Below are 14,903 nucleotides of genomic sequence, written 5' to 3'. Positions count from 1 at the left end.
TGCGCCCTATAGGACCCCAAACATCCCCCCGTGCCCCCTTGTGCACCCCATAGCGCCCCCAGAGCCCTTCGCTGTGCTCTAAGCTGCACCTCAAGGCTCCGCAGCCCTATACGACCCTATGCACCCCCCCATTAACTCCAGCCCCCCCCAGGGGTCTCCCTAAGCCCCGTTACACCCTATGGCCCCATAGAGCCTCCCCCCCCCCCGGTAGGGTCCGGTTGCGATGCGGGATTCGGGCACCGGGCGGCGGCCGTGAGCAGAGAGGAGGCGGCTGGATCCCCTGAGAAAGGGTTTAATGGGGGGGAAATGGGGGGGGCACTGCTTTGCAAACAGAAGAGTTTAGGGTGAGGGTCCATAGGGCACAGGGTGTATGTACACTATATACACAGGCACAGGGGGCACCGAGACCCCCCCCCCACTTCCTGTTACTATGGCAGAGCATCGCCCCCCCTCATCTCCCATTGGAAATGATGGGAAACGGGGATGGGCCTTTAAGGGGGGGGGTGTGAGGATAAAGGCATTGAGGGGGACAACAAATGTGGGGGGGGTTTGGGGGGCTGCCTGTAGGGGTGAGGGGTGCTGAGCTCTTTGGTTTCAATATAGGTCTGTGTCGCACCCCCAGACCCAAAGGGGGGCTGCGTGGTGTCCCCCCCCCCACCCTAAAGGCCACACACTTGGAGTAGGTGGGGGACCCCCATCCCTGCCCCCAAAGGCACTTTGCCCCCCTGCAGGACCCCCCCCCAAATTAACCCAACTCAGGAGATGGAGTTGAGGAAATGACTCTCCCCGGCCAAAGTGCTGAGCATGGAGCTCATGTCACCCACAGCCATGTTGGCACCGCCGGGCGCTGGCACTAAGAGACCCCCATTGGGGCTGGGGGGGCCAGGCAGCAGCGTGGGGGTCTCTGCATCCTCTACAATGGCAGCAAAGTCCAGGTGTGTGTTCTCCAGGTCCAGCGAGTCCAGGCTGTTGAACGCCTGCTGCCCAGAGTCCGGGTAGAAACAAGAGCTGCCTTTGTTGCCCCCCATGTTCCCAGTGCAATGGCCGGGACCCCCGCAGCTCGCAGCAGGGGGACCCTGAAGCTTGTGGCCGCCTTTGCCCACCTGAGCCTGGTAGCAGAGCAGCCCATCGCTGGGCACTTGTGGGGCAGGGTGGACGGGGGGCAGGCGCAGCCCACGCTGGGGGTTGGCACCCGTTGCCTCGTAGGATGGGTTGGGGTCGGCCACGTTGCCCCCATAACCCACGTTGTTTTGGTGGCCCGGTGGCTTCACGCCGCTGGGGGGATGTGGCACCATATCAGGGTTAAAGCAGGGGGGGCTCAGGAGGTGGGGGCTCTCCAGCAGCCCCTGCAGGTGATTTGCTTTGGGTTGGTAAGAGGAGTATTTGGGGCCGAGGTACGTGCCCTGGTACTGCCCACATTCATTGCTCAGCCCCACGCCGGCCTCCCCCTCTTTGGGGGGCTCCCCCCACATCAGCGCCTGCTGTGCCTGCACGTAGCTGCGGACCATCACCTCTTTGGCCTGCAAAGTGGGGGTGTGGGCTCTCCTCCCCCGGGGGCTCAGCATCCCCACGTAGCTGTTGTGTGTCTGCTCCTCAGCCTGGTACCCCCCCATGGTACGTCCAAATTGGGGCTGTTGTGTAGCTTTGGCACCGTGACATGTGGTTAGAGCTGGGGTGGGAGCTGAATAACGCTGCTCCGATTTGATCTGCAGGCAGTTCAAGCGGCGCCCATCGTTAAATCCACCATCCTGACACGTGCCCAGCACTTTGTGGTGCTGCACGCAGTGGTTGGGAGCTGGGTATGGAGCAGGGTGATGCTGCTGCCCGGAGCTCATGTCCATCTCATTACTATGGGGGGGCTCCTCCCAATGGGGCAGGTTGGGGAAGTGCTGGTTCATCTGACACTGCGGGAGGGCGAAGTCCGGCTGCAGCAGCCCCTCCTCCATCTCCCCGTGCCCACCTGGGTTCAGCTGCATCCCCCCCCCCGTTGTCCTCTGTGTCCCTCCATACAGACCCCCACATTGCAGCTGCACATTGGTTCCTTGGCAGGGGAAGCTTTCCTCGGGGTAATTCAAGAACGGATCCATTTCCAGCATCCCAGACTCGGTTCCATGTCCGGAGCTCTCCATATAAACGTTCTCACTGATGCTGGGTGTGTGTGGGGAGAAGACTCGGCGCTGCATGTTGGTATCTGCAGCCTGCAGGGGCTGCAGGGCAGCTCTGCTCATTGCTGCCCCATTCATGTTCCCGATGCTTTTAAAACGCTGCACTTTAGGCACGCAATGAGTGTTGGCCGCAGTCCGGGCCGGATCGCTGGCTCTCCTCGCACCATTCCCAGGCACTAAATGAGGATGAAGGCTGTTCATATGATGCTCATTTGAGCTGTGCCTTCGCAGCAAGAAGGAGGGCACGCTCTGCTCTATGTAGTCCCCGTGTTGGCTGCTGTGGCTGCTGGGCAGTGGGGTGGGGGGCGGCCCACCCGTGGCCGCAGCGTATTTGGCTTTGAGTCGGTAGCGTTGAGCTGGAGTGAGGCTGCCCACCCCCGGCAGAGCCCCACACGGGTTGGTACGTCTCAATTCATCCGGAGAGATGCAGTCGTAGCCATCAGAACGAGCCGGTACCGTCCCACCATCGCCGGGCAGGTTCGGTCCCAGCGGGTACGGGGATGCGGCGGAGGAGCGGCGGCTGACGGTGTAGGCTGAGCTGACGGTGCTGGTTGCGCTGCTGCGGCGCTCGCTCGGTGCAACGGGAAGATCCGATGCCGACAGATCCGGGATGCGACGCTGGGACGGAACGCAAAGACCGGCCACATCACCAGGCAGACCTGGAAGAGAAGGGAACTCACAGCTCCAGCATCACCGCAGCCTATGGGACAATGGTGATGCATTGGGAGGAAGGGAATCCTGTCTGGAGTGGATGTGGGATGTGGGATGCTCAGGGTTATGGTGGGGAGTGCACAGATATGGGGCCCGTGGGGTGTTTGGGGTCACGGTGTGGTGGGGACGTGGGGGGTCCCATGGGATGCTCGGTGTGATGGTATCATGGGGACACAGTGGGGGGACGTGGGATGCTCAGGGTTATGGTATGGTGGGGAGCGCACAGATATGGGGTCTATGGGGTGATTGGGCTCTGGGCAGCTGGTTGGTGACCCTGCACATAGCAGGGGGCTGGAACTCAATGAGGTTCTTTTCAACCCAGGCCATTCTGTGATTCTATGATACGATTCTATAGGACAGGACATGGATTCAAGTGAAGGATGGGGCACAGCTCCCAGTCTATGTACCAACACCTCCCTGTCTGCACACACAGTACCCACACCCAGGAGGTCTCACCAGCTCCGGGGATGGCTGGCAGATTCAGGCTCTTATTTGCTGCCGGTTTCCTCATCTGCTTCAGTTTATCAATGCGAAGGTTCTCGAGCTTCTGCAGGGCCATGAGCCCCGAGGTTCCCATGGGCTCCCCAGGCACCACGTCCTCCAGCGTGGACAGATCCTCGTAGCTGCCCCCCGTGTTGCCCGTCATCTCCACTCCGCTGTCGTTGTTGGTGGTGCTGCCCAGGGGGGAGCGGTCACTGCTGCACGACGACTGCCCCCCAGGGCTGGGCTGTGGCTTCTGGGGGGAACCAAATAGATAAAGAAGGTTCCAATATCCACTCATACAAACTGGGATGCAAACCGACCCCACCACCACCAACCCAATGGCTGCTCACCGAGGCCAAGTCAGGCACCAACAGTTTGCCATCGTCCTTCCTGATCTCAGAGGGTCCGTTTGTGTTTTTCTCTTGCTTCATGTCTTGGGGTGCAGCAGAAGCAGGCAGTGCATGGCCGGGCACCACGCTGCCACGGTGCTTCTTGGTGACGTGGGCATCGGGGCCGTGCACCGTCTTCACGTGCTTACGAAGGGAGCTGGGGTCTGTGTAACGTTTGGTGCAGCCCGGGATCTTGCAGATATATGGCTTCTGTGGGGGGAAATGGTACAAGGAAGGGGTTAGATGGGTTGGATGTGATCCTTGGAGCTCCCTTCTAATGGAAGGAATGCATTTCTTTTCGTTCCAAAGTCCTCCCAATGAAGCACCAGAATCCCCTCCTCATCCTCTCCAGTAGATTTGGGGGCTGAGGAAACTGAGGGTGGGAAGGACAGAGAGTGAATCCCCTTGTGGGGTGTTAGAGATACAGAAACGTAAGGACAGAGCTGCACTGCATGGGGATAAAGGGAACCTGGTGGGGAACCTCAGCAGGAAGGAACTTGGGGATCTATTACAGTGGGTGAGTGAGGAGGGAATCATGGAATCATAGAGTGAATTGGGTTGGAAGGGGCCACTCACTGAGCTCCAATCCCCCAACACAGACCTCTGATAAGGAAAAGTCCCATGGATCAACCCAAGGGGAACCCAAAGGGGTGGCAGATCCCAGCTGTACCTCATTGGAGTGGGTGCGGTTTTGATGCTTGGCTCGGTCGGAGGCGTTGGAGAAAGCTTTGTTACACCCCTCATGCTCACACACATAGGGTTTCTCCCCCGTGTGGGATCGTAGGTGTGTCTTGAGGTTCTCCAGACGGGAATACGCTTTGTTACAGCCCTCAAACTGGGGGGGAGAGCAGAGAAAACATGGCACACAACCTTCAAGCAGACCCTGCATGACCACAGCACATCACCCATGGCCCCTTCACCCCCCTACCCTGCACCCTACCATGCAGCTGTGCCATACCATACTACCAACCACCCCACCTCATTTCCCACCCCCACAGCACCATAAACCACCCTCAGCTCCATCAAGGATGGACCCCCCCCAATTCCATCTCACCGTGCACTTATGAGGCTTCTCCCCCGTGTGACGCCGCATGTGAACCACCAGCATGTACTGAGCCTTGAAGGGCCGCTGCTCCCTGGAACACGCAGCCCAGTGACACACAAACTCCTTCTTCTCCCCGTGGATGTGCTCGTTGTTGATGTGCTGGGGGGGGAAGGGAATCATTAGGGGCAGGGGTGAGTTAAGAGGGCACGTGGGGGTGGCCAAGAGAAGATATAGGGGTCATGGAGTGTCTATAGGGAGATGCAGAGAAGGCTGGGTGCTGTCCCTTGGCACACAGGGACATAAGGTGCCCAGGTAGGACCTCACTCACATGCACCAGCTGCTCCTGCGTGTCAAACTCTTTGGCACATCCATCCCAGTAGCAGTTTGTTTCATAGATGGTCTCGGATTCAGGTTTCCCATCCTCCTTCTCCAGATCCTCCCGAATGCTCAACATCCCCAGCAAAGGGTCCTGGAGGAGCGTGGCCAGGTGAGAACTCCAGGGCATGATTCTGTGTCTTCCCTGTGCCTGGGAGTGATGGGGGGGAGGGTGTGAAGCTGTTGGGAGCCCCAAGGGCTGCTCAGTACCTGTGTGCCGGTGGAGGCTGGACTGGAGATGTCACCCTCAGATTTCTCCTCTGGGTATTTGGCCGTCAAGGGGCTGCTCAGGCTCCTCTCCAGCTTTAACTGCTGCAGAGACAGGGGGAAATTGCAAAGCAGGGATGCACACCCATTATATGGGATGCACGGCATCCCTGCAGCCCCATACCTGGCAGTGTTTGAGGGTCCCACGAGCCGGGGTGTGATGAAGGAGCCCTGGGCGTGAGGACAGGGTTTCGTGGGAGCTACAAGGTGGCACAGGTGGAGTGTGGCTGAACAGTTGCCCTTGGCCCTTCTGCTGCCCTGCAGGGTTCTGGTATCCCAACGATGGGCTGCAAAGAGCAAAAGGGATGAGCAGGTGGCACCAGCAGAGGGCAGGAGTTTAGGCAGGGATATGAGATCTCAGCCTTAGCACACCAGCCCTAATTGCCGTCCTGTTCTGGGATAACCAGCCCCACTTTGGCCCCTGGCACTCAGGTTCCTACACCCAGAGGTTGTCTGTGAGCCAGTGTGTTAAAGCCCGGTGCCCACCTGATGGAGCTGATGGAGAGGTGACCATAGGATCCACTGGCGGACGCACAACGGGAGTTGATGAAGGCAACGAGGGAGTTGGGCGAGGTGCGGATCACAGTCTGCAGGTCAACACTAGAGTCTGACAGGGGTGAGATGGACAGTGCCCGCTTCTTGCCCAGCTTGCCGGCACCACGGGGCGTTGAGAACCGCGAGCCTGGGACGGTGGCAGAGAGTTGGGGGGGCAGTCCTCTTAAAATGGGTCCTGGAAGGCTGAAGCAACTGAAGTAACCCCCCCAAGGACACAAGTGTGGGGCTTTGGAGCCCGGAGGAGAGAATGGAGTGTGCTCAGAAGCATCCCCCCTCCCTGTCACAAACCCTAAGGGGTATCCGAAGCTCTTGACATGCAGCAGCTCCTTTCTACATCCTATACAAGCCCAAGACAAGCGCCCAACCCTCATGGCCAATGCCAGCCCCTGTGTGAGCCAACACATTGATAGAAACAGCTCTGCTGCAGGTGAGGTCCTTGAAGCCCCAGCAGCTTCACCCTCTCAGCACTGCTGGCACCATATACACCAGGAGATGCCCAAACCCCTCATTAACCCTTTGTTTGCCCCAATAGAATGGACTTACCATCAGCACCAGCCGGGTGCTCAGTGCCGGGCACCATCCCATAGCCATGATGACTGCTGGTTAGATTGGGCTGATGGCACACTGGAAAATCGAGTCCTGGAAGGGATGGAAAGAAAAGGGTGAGAGGGAGACCACCAAGACTCCAACTGAAGGCACAACTGTGTCCATCGCAGGCACTGACGGAGCTGTGACCCACCTTGCAGCCCCGCTGTGCCCGCAGAGGGTCCGTGCAGCAGCCGCGGGCAGCAATGCTCGGCGTAACCGGGAGCCTGAGGCGTGACGGGGTTGAACATGGCACAGCGGGGCCTGCCCGGCCTTTAGGGCCGCATTCGCTCCTCTACGAGGGGCCGGCGCCGGTTGAGGCCTATGGAGATCAATGGGGCAAAGCCCCGGCCTTGCGTAGGTGCTGTGCCCGCAGGGGGCGCCGCAGCGCCGCGTAGGCAACGCCGGGGCTTCGGGGCCGCACAGGCCGCATCCTGAGTAGGCCGCAGAACCGAGGCCTCCCCACCAGGCCCATAACAGCCCTATGATAACAGCCCCAGGGCTCGGGGGAGCAGTTCTGGGGTTGGGGGAGCAGCCCCATATCATAAAGTTTGGGGCACGGAGGATCCTGAGCTGAAAAGTGGGATAATACAGACCCAACAGCGCTGGGAGTCCTGCCTGGCTGCCCCTTCTATATGGCATATGCTTATGGTGTATACATGTCCCTTCCATGTCCTGCTGCCCCCTGCCCATCTGGGAGCCCCTCAAACTAAGGGCTTCATCTCTGTTCCCCCCTTCCAGCACCAGAGCCTGTATCCTTCCATTTCTGGTACAGATTTAGTTGGAAAAGGGCTTTAAAAACGCCTGTTCAAACTACAAGAGGAATGGAAGGCACAGATGGAGCCTCACTTGGCCCATGGACCCAGGCTGGCATCACGGCTGCAGATCACACCCAGCCCTGCCCATGGTTCCCCTCCCTGCCTTCAGGCCAAACCCGGCCCCATCCCACCTACGCAGCCCACGGGGCTCAGCCCTGCATGGAGCCTGGCTCTCATTTCCACCCATGGCCCCAACACCAGCCCACAGCTCTGCCCCAGGACCCCCATGTGCTTGTAAAGAGAGGGGGAACACATGGGTGGCCCCCCTCATCCTCCCCCATGGAGGAATTGCCCCATAGAAGGGGGCTGGGGGGAGAGGGAGCCCCTGACCCTGCTGGGAAAAGAGTTGGGTTTTGCTGTTGGGAGCACAAGGGTGAGGGGGGCAGCGATTCTTCCGCATGAGTTGCCCCTTTGAAAGCTCGTCTCGGGGCTTTGTGAGAGTGTCAGGAAGGAAGAATGGAGGGGGGGGGCCGAGCAGGGCAGCACGGCGGTGGGGCTGGGGGGGCAGCAAAGGGAAAGACAAGAGGAAGACATAGAAGAGATGGGGAGGGGGGAGGAGGGATTATGGGGGGGGGTCTTACCTGTGTGCTGTGCCCACACCGTGCAACATGGGTGGGGGGAGCAGCTCCAAGGGACGCCCCTCATGGTGCCCCTACCCCAAAAGCAGCATCTGGTAAAGAAAGGAGGGGGGGAGCTCATCGAATACACGCTGTTGTGCAGCACACGTGTGTGCAAACGCGTGCACGAACACGCCTGCACACACACATACATGTAGTCACACACACATGTGAGCACACACAGCTGTGTGCAGATGGAGCTCTGCACGCTCATGTGGATGCACACAGCTCTGCGTGCTCACACATGAGTGCAAACATGTTTGCACGCTTGCGTGTTACATACATGTACACACGTGGATCTGTGTCTCCGTGTTTGCCGGGCTCCTGTTTGCATGGAGGAGCTCTCAGGTCCTGTTGGGTTACAGTGGATCTGGATCCTACAGCTGAAATAGGGGGGGGGGGGCACAGAGTGAGGGACCCCCCATCCCACCCCATGGTGCTCACACCAAGTATCACAGCACACACACATGGGATCCATGTGGGCACATACATGTGTGCGAACCCCATCCCTGCTGCCCCATAACTCCTCCTGCACGATGTTGGGGGGCAGCTCAGTGGGTCCCTATGGGGGGGGGGGGCACAGAACTCCATCTATGGGGCACAGAACCCCATCTATGGGTCACTCTGGGCCATCTATGGGGCACAGAACCCCATCTATGGGTCACAGAACCCCATCTATGGGGCACAGAACCCCATCTATGGGACACTCTGGGCCATCTATGGGGCACAGAACCCCATCTATGGGTTGCTCTGGGCCATCTATGGGGCACAGAACCCCATCTATGGGACACTCTGGGCCATCTATGGGGCACAGAACCCCATCTATGGGTTGCTCTGGGCCATCTATGGGGCACAGAACCCCATCTATGGGACACTCTGGGCCATCTATGGGGCACAGAACCCCATCTATGGGTTGCTCTGGGCCATCTATGGGGCACAGAACCCCACTCTGAGCAGTGGGGAAAGAGACCAACCAATGGGGGGGGGTGTGCAATGGGGGCTCTATGATGCTCCCTGTGGGGTCTGTGTGGACACCCCACACCCCAGCAGCCCCCAACCTGGGCAATACAAAGCGGGGCCGGGGGGGGGGGGACAAATGGGATCCAATAGGGTCTATATCCCACCCTCTATCCCCCCCCTCCCCTCCTTCCATCGCTCCCCCCCCCCCCATTCGCTGCCGCCGCCTCGGCCCACCCAAGTCGCAGCCCATGGGCATAAAGTCGAGCGGCGGCGCAGGCGGGGATGGATGGATGGAGGGAATCTGCCGATTCTTTGCCAAGAAACTCAAACTGAACCACATTCCTCCTCTTTTCCTTGCCAAGAAAACACGGATCTCAGCCAGCAGACGGAGCTGGGCTGGCTCCGGGCTCAGCAACGAGGAGCCCCCCCCCCCCTCCATCACCTCCTCCCCCCTCTCCCTCCTATTCTGCCCTTTTATTTTTGCCTTTTATTTCCTTTAAACGCCGCTGTCATCTGGCTCCAGTTTGTGTTGGATGTTGGGGGGGGGGGGATAAAAGGGGGCAAAGAGGCGACGCGACCCCACAGAGGGATGGGGAAGGGGTGGGAGGAGGGGGGGGACCATAGGGCAGAGCTGCACCCATTGCAGTTTGGGGTGGGTTTGGGGATGGGGGGGGGTCAGTATCATCCCCAACACCCCCCCCCAGCCCTGGCAGGGTTAACAGCCCCGGAGCCCCACAGCGGAGGAATGTGATGTCAGGGCTGGATTAACGCAACGATCCCATCCCGGCCGAGCTGTGTGTGGCACGATCCATCACAGCGGCCGGCGTGGGGGGTCCGGGGGGAGGGACTGAGTGTGTGTGTGTGTGTGTGTGTGTGTGTGTGTGTTGGTTTGTTTTATAGGTGGGGGGGGGGGGTCACAACGTTTGCACGAGTGTTTGTGCACATCCACGTGTGTGTGCTACCAAACCACCCCCAAACCTCCATGGGGTGAAGTTGGGGGGCTGAGAGCTCAGGACACACGCTTTGTATCCCCCCCACCCCCCATCCACACCCCCAACCCCGGACGGGTGGAGCCGATCCTACAGCCCCGGGGTCGGGTTTAACCCCCCCCACCCCCCATATACACACACGTACAACCTGCAGGGCTGGGGGGGGATCAACGCCCCCCTGTGCCATTGAGCACCATGGGGTTGTGCCCTCCCCCCCTTTTATCAGCCCACCCCAGCACCGATCCCTCCCCCCATCCCCAGCTCACAGCCCCACCCCGACCCCACTGCTGTGCCCTCAAAGCGCATCACTTCGGGTTCACGGGCTCTGAAAGGGGTCGGTGGGGGGTGTCTCCCCCCCCCCTTAATCCCCGATCAACCCATTGGACCCCCCCCCCCACCTCAACCACACACCACGTCCCCATATACCCCATATACCCCATATAGCCCATATACCCCATATACCCCATATACCCCATATACCCCATCCCACTCCCACACACATCCACACCCAGCTGGGACCGTGCACTGACACGCTCACTCTGGCTCACACACGCGTGTTCACACTGCAGCCAGGTGACCTGAGGGCAGGAGGGGGGGGGGGCTGCGAGGGGGGGGGGGGGGGGGCTCACAGCTCTGTGCCCCCCCTATAGGGCAGCCCCCAACCTCCAGCAGCGGCGCTCTATAGGTGGTCCCTGTTTGCTTTGGCCCCACACATCCCAGCCCTACACGCTGCTCCTATAGATGGGACAACGGGGATGGGGTCTGCAGGGAGAGGGGGGGGCTTGGGGGGGGCAGGGGGGGTTTGGGGTGAGGTGAGCACAGAAAACAGCGGCGAATGTTGGAGGAATTTTTATGTTTCCCCCCTTGACGGTGCTGGAGGGAAAGAGCGAAATGGAACATGTGGGAGCCATCAAAGTCCATCCCTGAGCCATGGGGCAGCCCCTCCCCACCCCATCACCCCCCACCGGGACCCCCCCCCCGGAGCAGGAGGTGGGGAGGGGGGTGATGTTTGTCCTCGGGTCACCCTGAGCCGCCCCCATTGCACAGCTCCATCCTAAAGGAGCAATTTGGGGTCGGGGTGTGAGGATGCTCATGATCTTGGAGATGGGGAGGGGGATCTTCAGCCGTCATTAAAGCAACGGAGCAACCCCATCATCAGCCCCATCTACACCAGGATTGGGATCTATGGGGCTGGATGGGAGGCTCTGCACCCCACATGTGGGGCTCTCACCCAACCCTGCCCCATAATCAGCCCCGGAAGCTGAAATCCGACTCGGTGTTTTTGCTGCTGGTTCCATGGCTGCTATTTTATCAGCTGTTCCCACTGTTATTCTGCTGCTTCTGAAGGGCCCTGGTGCAACACGAGGACTCACAGCTCACACTAAGAAGCCACCAGGGCTTTGCTGTGTGTCACAGCCCCGAGATAAGCGTGCAATGCACACACCGGGTTCACACTTGCACTCGGGGGATGCTCTGGGTGCACATTGATGTTGCTCAGCCCATCAAACAACCACATGGATGGAGGGCAGGGATGGGGTGATGGGGGAAGGCAAAGAGCAGCCCCAGCATCCAGACCTTCAATTGGGGTCAATGGGAGCCACGTCCTGAACCCAGCACCACTGGGAGGGGGGGGGGGGAAAAAAGGGGGGCAGCCCTGGGGGCACCTCAGGTATTAGGGCCATTGCTTGGAGTGATGGGCTCGGGGCAAACCCCATTCAATGCCCCCCTATAGGGGTGGGCAGACCCCAGGCTGAGTGCTCCATGATGTGGGTGGGGAAGCAGCTCTGCCCCCCCCCGCACAAATGGGGGGGGGGGTCCCAGCACAGAGCTGTGTTCCCCCAGGGAACCCCCTGTGCCAACACCGAACCTCCGGCCCGGGGGATGCTGCTGAAATGGCCCAAAGTGACCCAAAGTGACCCAAAAGTGACTGAAAAGAGTCCAAAAGTAGGGATGGGGGGGGGAGATGGGGGTCTGCAGCCCGTATCAACCTCCCGTTCAGCTCGAGGAGCCCCGGGACCGTCCCGCTGACGCTGCGTCACTGGGGCCGAGGCATCGCCTGCCCCGCTCCGGTACCGGTGATACGGCACAGCCCGGAACCGGACCGCCCCGACCGGCCCATCCCTGCCCCAGCCCCGGGGGAGGGGGGACACCCACCCACCCCGAAACCGCGAGGGCGTGTGAGCTCCGTACGGCCCGAACCCCGCTCTCAACCCCCGCATCCCCATCCCCATCCCCATCCCCATCCCCATCCCTATCCCATCCCTATCCCTATCCCTACCTCCGGGCGGTGCTCAGCTCTCCGCTCCTCCCGGCGGTTCGGTTCGGTTCGGTCCCGGTTCGTTCCCCGTCGGGGCGGATCCCGGAGCTCAGGGTTGGACGGGACGGACGGTGCCGCTCGCTCCCCCCCGCTCCCCCCCGGGCTCGGAGCTCGGTCCGCCCCCACCGAACTCAGCGGGACCCCGCGGGGGCGGCGAGTCCCGGGGTAGAAAGTGGCGGAGCCGCCGGGATTCAACTTCGGGCGGCGGCGGCGGCGGCGGAGCTCGGGACCCCAACCGGGAGCTCCGCGGTCAATGCGAAAACCCGGGGTGGATCGGGCACGCGAGGACCATCCCACGTGTGTGTGTGTGTGTGTGTGTGTGTGTGTGTGTGTGCGAACGGCTCCACGCATCGTTCCAAGCGTGATAAGGATCCAGCCCTGACCCCCATAAGGGATGAGCCCCCCCAGCTCTGCCCACATTGGAAGGCTGTATTGGGGATCCAGACCTGCAGCCCCCCCCCCACACGGAGTATGGTGGTCCCATGGGGGTCATGGGGGTCCCACAGCCCCCTGCCCTCCCCATAATGGGGGCTGAAATGGTCTCGTGTGCCCCCCCCCCCCCCCCCCTTTATCACCGCACACATGGAGGGGACCGTAGAGCACCGCAGGGATGGGGGTCTGGGTGGGGATGGGGGTCTGGGTGGGGATGGGGGGGCAGAGATGGGGGTCTCCGCGTTGGGAAGGTCCCTGAGGACCCTTGTGGGGGGGTTGGGGGGGGGTCACTTTCCCTTTCTGGCCGCGTCCCGTCGCTGTTTGTTGTGCTGGTCCCGGTGCCGTCTCAGCGCTGTCACAACCCGGCCCCGTGTGCGGCTATTTCAGGGAGCTGCTCTTTGCCCTCCGCTCCCAGGCGGAACGTGACAGCGCGTGGCAGCGCCAGCAGGGCACAACCCGGGGGGGGGGGGCACACAACACCCCCCCCCCAGGCTCCAATCCCCCCCCCCATAACCCACCCTGAGCCCAAAGTGCCCTTCTAGGGGGGCTGGGCACACTCAAAACGCACACATGCCCCCCCCAGGTGTGACCCAGCATTGGCATTGTGGTGATGCTCGCTCCCCCCTGTGCTCTGGAAGCTGATGGAGCTCAGTGCAGCTCCGACCCCGCGGCCTCTGGGTGGGATTTACCCCATGAAGCTGCGTGTGCTGCATTAGGGATCCGTGTCCTCCCCGTGTCCCCATGTGTCAGCACAGCTCTGCCCCCCCCCCCCGGAGGACACAGTGCCCATAACAGAGCTCTCCGTGCCTCAGTTTCCCCCTCTGCCCCCATCACCAGGACCCCATCACTGCCCGCTCCCACCCCCATCACCCAACCACAGCGATGCAGGGTTATAGAGATCCCTCCTGCACAAAAAGCCTCCAGTTTGGGGTCTGTGGCCTATTGCCCCCCCCCAGATCAGCCCTAATACAGCACCAAGGTGGTGGGTGCAGTGAGAGTGTGTCCCCCCCCGCCCCCCCGTGCCGTTTCATAATGCTCTTCAGGAGCTGAGCAGCTTTCCTCCTGAGCCGAGTGACCCCGGTTAAACCAGCAGGAACCCCCCCCCACCCCTATGCATGGTCATGGGCAGCGCCATGAGCCCCCTCCCCACCCCAAAGCCCCTTCCTATGGGGTGACATGAACACCCCATAGACCCAGAGCATCCCAGCCCCCCCCCCCGCATGGAGGGCTGCACACACAGCCCCCTCCCCACCCGCAGTTAATCTCGCCCTCCCATTTAGGAAAGTCAAAGCGGCTCAGAGCGGGGTGGGATGATCCGGGGGGGGGGATTAAGGGGCTGAGCGACACCCCCAGCCCCGCGTTCACTGCGGGTCAGCGTGTCAGTGTGTCAGTGAGTCAGCACCGGGATGGGCAGCATCCTCAATGCAGGGAGAGGAGAAGGAGAGGCTGGTGGATGAGCTGGGGATGCTGTAGGGTGGGAGCGAGGAGACTGCAAAGCTATGGGGCCCCCCAGGCTTTAAAACCCCATATCTGCATCTCTCAGCTCCTGCATGGGGCGCTGCCTTGATCTGCAGTGTAGGGTGGGAGAAAGGAGGGCACAAATCCCTGCGTTCTCACCCCAAAACCTGCAGCTCAGCATCAATGCAAGGCAATACAAGGCGTTGCTTCATCGGCCTCATGCACGTGTGCCCCAAAGCCCGAACCATCGGATAAGGGGGGGGAGCTCTACCCGTTATAGGGTCATTTTGGGGTTGGTGCTCCGTGCCTGTGCTGCCCCACAGCGCTGGGGGGGGCTGCCTGCAATGCGTGGCTGATGAAAGCTGCCCTTTGTCCGCCCCAGCACGGGGCCAAGTGGGTTTGTTCCCAGATAAAACGGCCCCAGGATGAGCTTTGAGCAGCTCTTGCACAATTGAGGACCCGGGGTGGCCCGGTGGCATCGTGGAGGGATGAGAAGGGGGGGGGGGGGGCATCACCTCCCACCCTACAACCTCCCCAGCCCCACATTGCATGCGATGCTCCCCTTCAAACGGGCATCATTGGGATGCTATGGGGTGGGGGGGGTTATAGGGTGACATGGAGGGGGGGTCTCTGCTATGTGTGATGGGGTCCCATGATTTAGGGGATGGATTTGGGCTCGTCCTCCCCCCCCCTATTGCAGGTGATGCCAGTAGAAAGCAATGAGGCAGAGCCCGGCC

The 14,903-nt window shown here is 61.0% G+C and overlaps 1 protein-coding gene across 4 annotated transcripts; it reads right to left on the bottom strand.

The window, feature by feature from the left end:
- Window positions 1-276: 276 nt before the first annotated feature.
- GLI1 (GLI family zinc finger 1) lies at window positions 277-12,486 on the bottom strand. 4 transcript variants are annotated; one of them, XM_015887015.3, is made up of 14 exons: window positions 12,238-12,486; window positions 8,294-8,393; window positions 7,975-8,063; window positions 6,730-6,897; window positions 6,534-6,629; window positions 5,922-6,117; window positions 5,560-5,722; window positions 5,379-5,480; window positions 5,122-5,262; window positions 4,803-4,952; window positions 4,419-4,583; window positions 3,710-3,958; window positions 3,333-3,612; window positions 277-2,824 (listed from the first exon to the last, which is right to left on the bottom strand). In XM_015887015.3, the coding sequence occupies exons 4-14, from the start codon at window positions 6,824-6,826 to the stop codon at window positions 756-758; spliced, it is 3,708 nt and encodes a 1,235-aa protein (XP_015742501.2). In that variant the 5' UTR covers window positions 6,827-6,897; window positions 7,975-8,063; window positions 8,294-8,393; window positions 12,238-12,486; the 3' UTR covers window positions 277-755. The 4 variants fall into 4 exon arrangements, with proteins under 4 accessions (XP_015742501.2, XP_032296994.2, XP_085390384.1 ...); XM_032441103.2 differs by having other exon boundaries at window positions 5,379-5,477; XM_085534258.1 differs by having other exon boundaries at window positions 5,922-6,042.
- Window positions 12,487-14,903: the final 2,417 nt, after the last annotated feature.

Source organism: Coturnix japonica, unplaced genomic scaffold (genome assembly GCF_054131305.1).
Source record: "Coturnix japonica strain WE unplaced genomic scaffold, WE-NBRP24 Scf080, whole genome shotgun sequence".
NCBI classification, from domain to species: domain Eukaryota; kingdom Metazoa; phylum Chordata; class Aves; order Galliformes; family Phasianidae; genus Coturnix; species Coturnix japonica.
Note: the sequence above shows the minus strand (reverse complement) of the source record. Positions and strands in the feature narration are given on the sequence as shown.

Bases quoted from the DNA above. Each gene is read 5' to 3' on its own strand.
- GLI1 (XM_015887015.3), bottom strand. From the start codon at position 6,826: ATGTTCAACCCCGTCACGCCTCAGGCTCCCGGTTACGCCGAGCATTGC. The intron at 5,723-5,921 runs GTGGGCACCGGG...TGCTCTTTGCAG, and splicing joins CTCTCCATCAGCTCCATCAG to CCCATCGTTGGGATACCAGA. The intron at 4,953-5,121 runs GTGAGTGAGGTC...TTCCCCCCCCAG, and splicing joins CGCAGGAGCAGCTGGTGCAT to CACATCAACAACGAGCACAT.